This window comes from Notolepis coatsorum (genome assembly GCF_963971535.1).
Source record: "Notolepis coatsorum genome assembly, contig: SCAFFOLD_3525, whole genome shotgun sequence".
Lineage (NCBI taxonomy): Eukaryota > Metazoa > Chordata > Actinopteri > Aulopiformes > Paralepididae > Notolepis > Notolepis coatsorum.
This window is the reverse complement of record NW_028172203.1, coordinates 1-2,500: the sequence shown is the minus strand read 5'-3', so window position 1 is coordinate 2,500 and position 2,500 is coordinate 1. Positions and strand designations below refer to the sequence as shown.

Below are 2,500 nucleotides of genomic sequence, written 5' to 3'. Positions count from 1 at the left end.
ATTTCCTGAGGTTCTGGTCTTAGGGTGTATTTCCTGAGGTTCTGGTCTTAGGGTGTATTTCCTGGTGGGAGCAGGGTCTTAGGGTGTATTTCCTGGTGGGAGCAGGGTCTTTAGGGATTATAACTTAAACAAGGCATGATGGGGGCTTGTTAGCCAGGGGTTTAAAAAGCACGACATTGACGTTAGCCATTATATGCCAAGGCCTCTCCCCAATCCCCAGATATGATTGAGCAGTTATGGTGGATTATTATTATCAAGATTGAGGGTCACTCGGAAATCGTTATTCTAAAAGCGATTAGCGTTTCCTTAGCCCTCTGGGGGGGGTAAGGTGATTAAAAACCATGCAGGCAAAGGCGTTTGCTACAGCATTTCAGAGCATCGCAGACTAGTTGATTGATTGAATTGATTGATTGAAAACTTTATTAACAGATTGCAGAATGGGTACGATACGGTACAGGGGTTAAGGGGATGCAGACCAGAGAAAGACTTTGGTCTAGTTTACATCAGGGTCCCCCATTTTCAATTCATCATGACATTTATGACATACATGACATACAGATAGACAGTACTGTTTATTTACACACAGTACTGTCATGCCATTCCATCGGCTCCTTGACTTGTAGTTGTACATTAGTCTCCACCTTCACAGATGCACACGGCACAGACATTCAACGTGAACATAACACCGATAACATGGCGTGCCCGTGTGAAGCAGAGGGCAGAGACAGTGAGGCAGAGGGGCCGCGTGTTGAGTTGACTTCAGGCAGCTCAGGACAGGAGAGAGAAACTGAGCTGGGAGGTGCTGCCCTCTGCTGGTCCTTTCTAGAAACACACACAAAGAAAAAAAAGCATGAATGAATGAATGAAACTTTATTTAACAGATTGCAGAATGGGTACAATACAGTACGGCTCAATACATACAATTGTTAAGGGGATGCAGACCTGAGAAAGACGTTTGTCTTGTTTCCATCAGGGTCCCCCATTTTCAATTCATATAGACACCCAGAGTACTTCATTGATTTGATTGATTTGATTTATGGATCCATGAAAAGACACAAACAAATCCAAGGGATGACAGGCAAGTAAGTGACGACACTTATTTCCAGCATTTTCCACTTACTTCCCTGTGCACTAAGGGGGGGGAAACACGCCATCACTTGTGTCCACTATGTGGGGGGGGGGGGGGGGGGGGGGGGGGGGGGGCTCTATCTATGTGGAGACCAAACAGAGAGGTAAAGACGGCTTAAACCGTTAAACAGTAATCCAGAACTATTTTATTGAAGTGTAAAAACTGATTTTATATGTCTGCACTTTATGTGCTCATTTTATGTCTATTCTATTCTACTATTTTATTGCACTGCACTATTGCACTATTTTACTCTGTCTATTCTACCTTACTCTTTTTTATTATTGTCTATTTAAAACAGAATCAAACCATAGACAAGGTGGCCTGTTGGGATGTTAGATCCTAATGTGAAAACTGTGATTTTATTCACTTTACGTGCTCATTTTAGCTGCAGTTTCTGTATGAAAGGTGCTATACAAATAAAGTGTATTATTATTATTATTTATTCATTACTCCCCTCCCCCCACCCTCCCCCTCCCTCCCCCGCCCCCTCCATCCCCCGCCCTCCTCCTTCCCTCCACCCTCCCCCCCTCCCTCCACCCTCCCCCCACCCTCCTCCCTCCTCCCTCCCCCCACCCTCCTCCCTCCCCCCGCCCCCACCCTCCCCCCTCCCTCCCCCGCCCTCCTCCTTCCCTCCCCCTCCCTCCCCTCCCCTCCCTCCCTCCCCCTCCTCCTTCCCTCCACCCTCCCCCCCTCCCTCCCCCCTCCCTCCCCTCCCTCCCTCCCTCCCTCCCTCCCTCCCCCTCCCCCCTCCCCCGCCCTCCTCCCTCCTCCCTCCCCCTCCCCCACCATCCCCTCCCTCCTCCCTCCCTCCCTCCCTCCCCCCTCCCCCACCATCCCCCTCCCTCCTCCCTCCCTCCCCCCTCCTCCCACCTCCCTCCCCCCTCCAGGTGTGTCGCGAGTACCAGAGGGGCAACTGCTCCCGGGGAGAACGAGTGCCGCTTCGCGCACCCCAGCGACAGCACCATGATCGACACCAACGACAACACGGTCACCGTCTGCATGGACTACATCAAGGGCCGCTGCTCCCGGGAGAAGTGCAAGTACTTCCACCCCCCCGCCCACCTGCAGGCCAAGATCAAGGCCGCGCAGCATCAGGTGAACCAGGCCACGGCCGCGGCAGCCATGGTGAGCAGCCGGGGGCGTCGTCTCGGAGCCGCACACGCTCGCATTGACCGGTTAGAACAGCCGTGTACTGGTTAGAACCAGTTAGAACAGCCGAGTACCGGTTAGAACCAGTTAGAACAGCCGCGTGCCGGTTAGAACCAGTTAGAACAGCCGCGTACCGGTTAGAACCAGTTAGAACAGCCACGTGCCGGTTAGAACCAGTTAGAGCTGCGCGTGCCGGTTAGAACTAGTTAGAACAGCCGCGTC

At 52.0% G+C, this 2,500-nt stretch overlaps 1 protein-coding gene across 1 annotated transcript in view; it reads left to right on the top strand.

Annotated features, from left to right (window-relative positions):
- The window catches only part of LOC311248091 (muscleblind-like protein 1), a gene marked incomplete at its 3' end in the record, with an annotated part of 10,937 nt that extends 8,683 nt beyond the window's left edge, over positions 1-2,254 (top strand). Inside the window, 2 exon segments of the mRNA XM_084339044.1 lie at positions 2,017-2,048; positions 2,050-2,254. Of these exon segments, the coding sequence (XP_084195170.1) occupies positions 2,017-2,048; positions 2,050-2,254 (237 nt within the window).
- Positions 2,255-2,500: the final 246 nt, after the last annotated feature.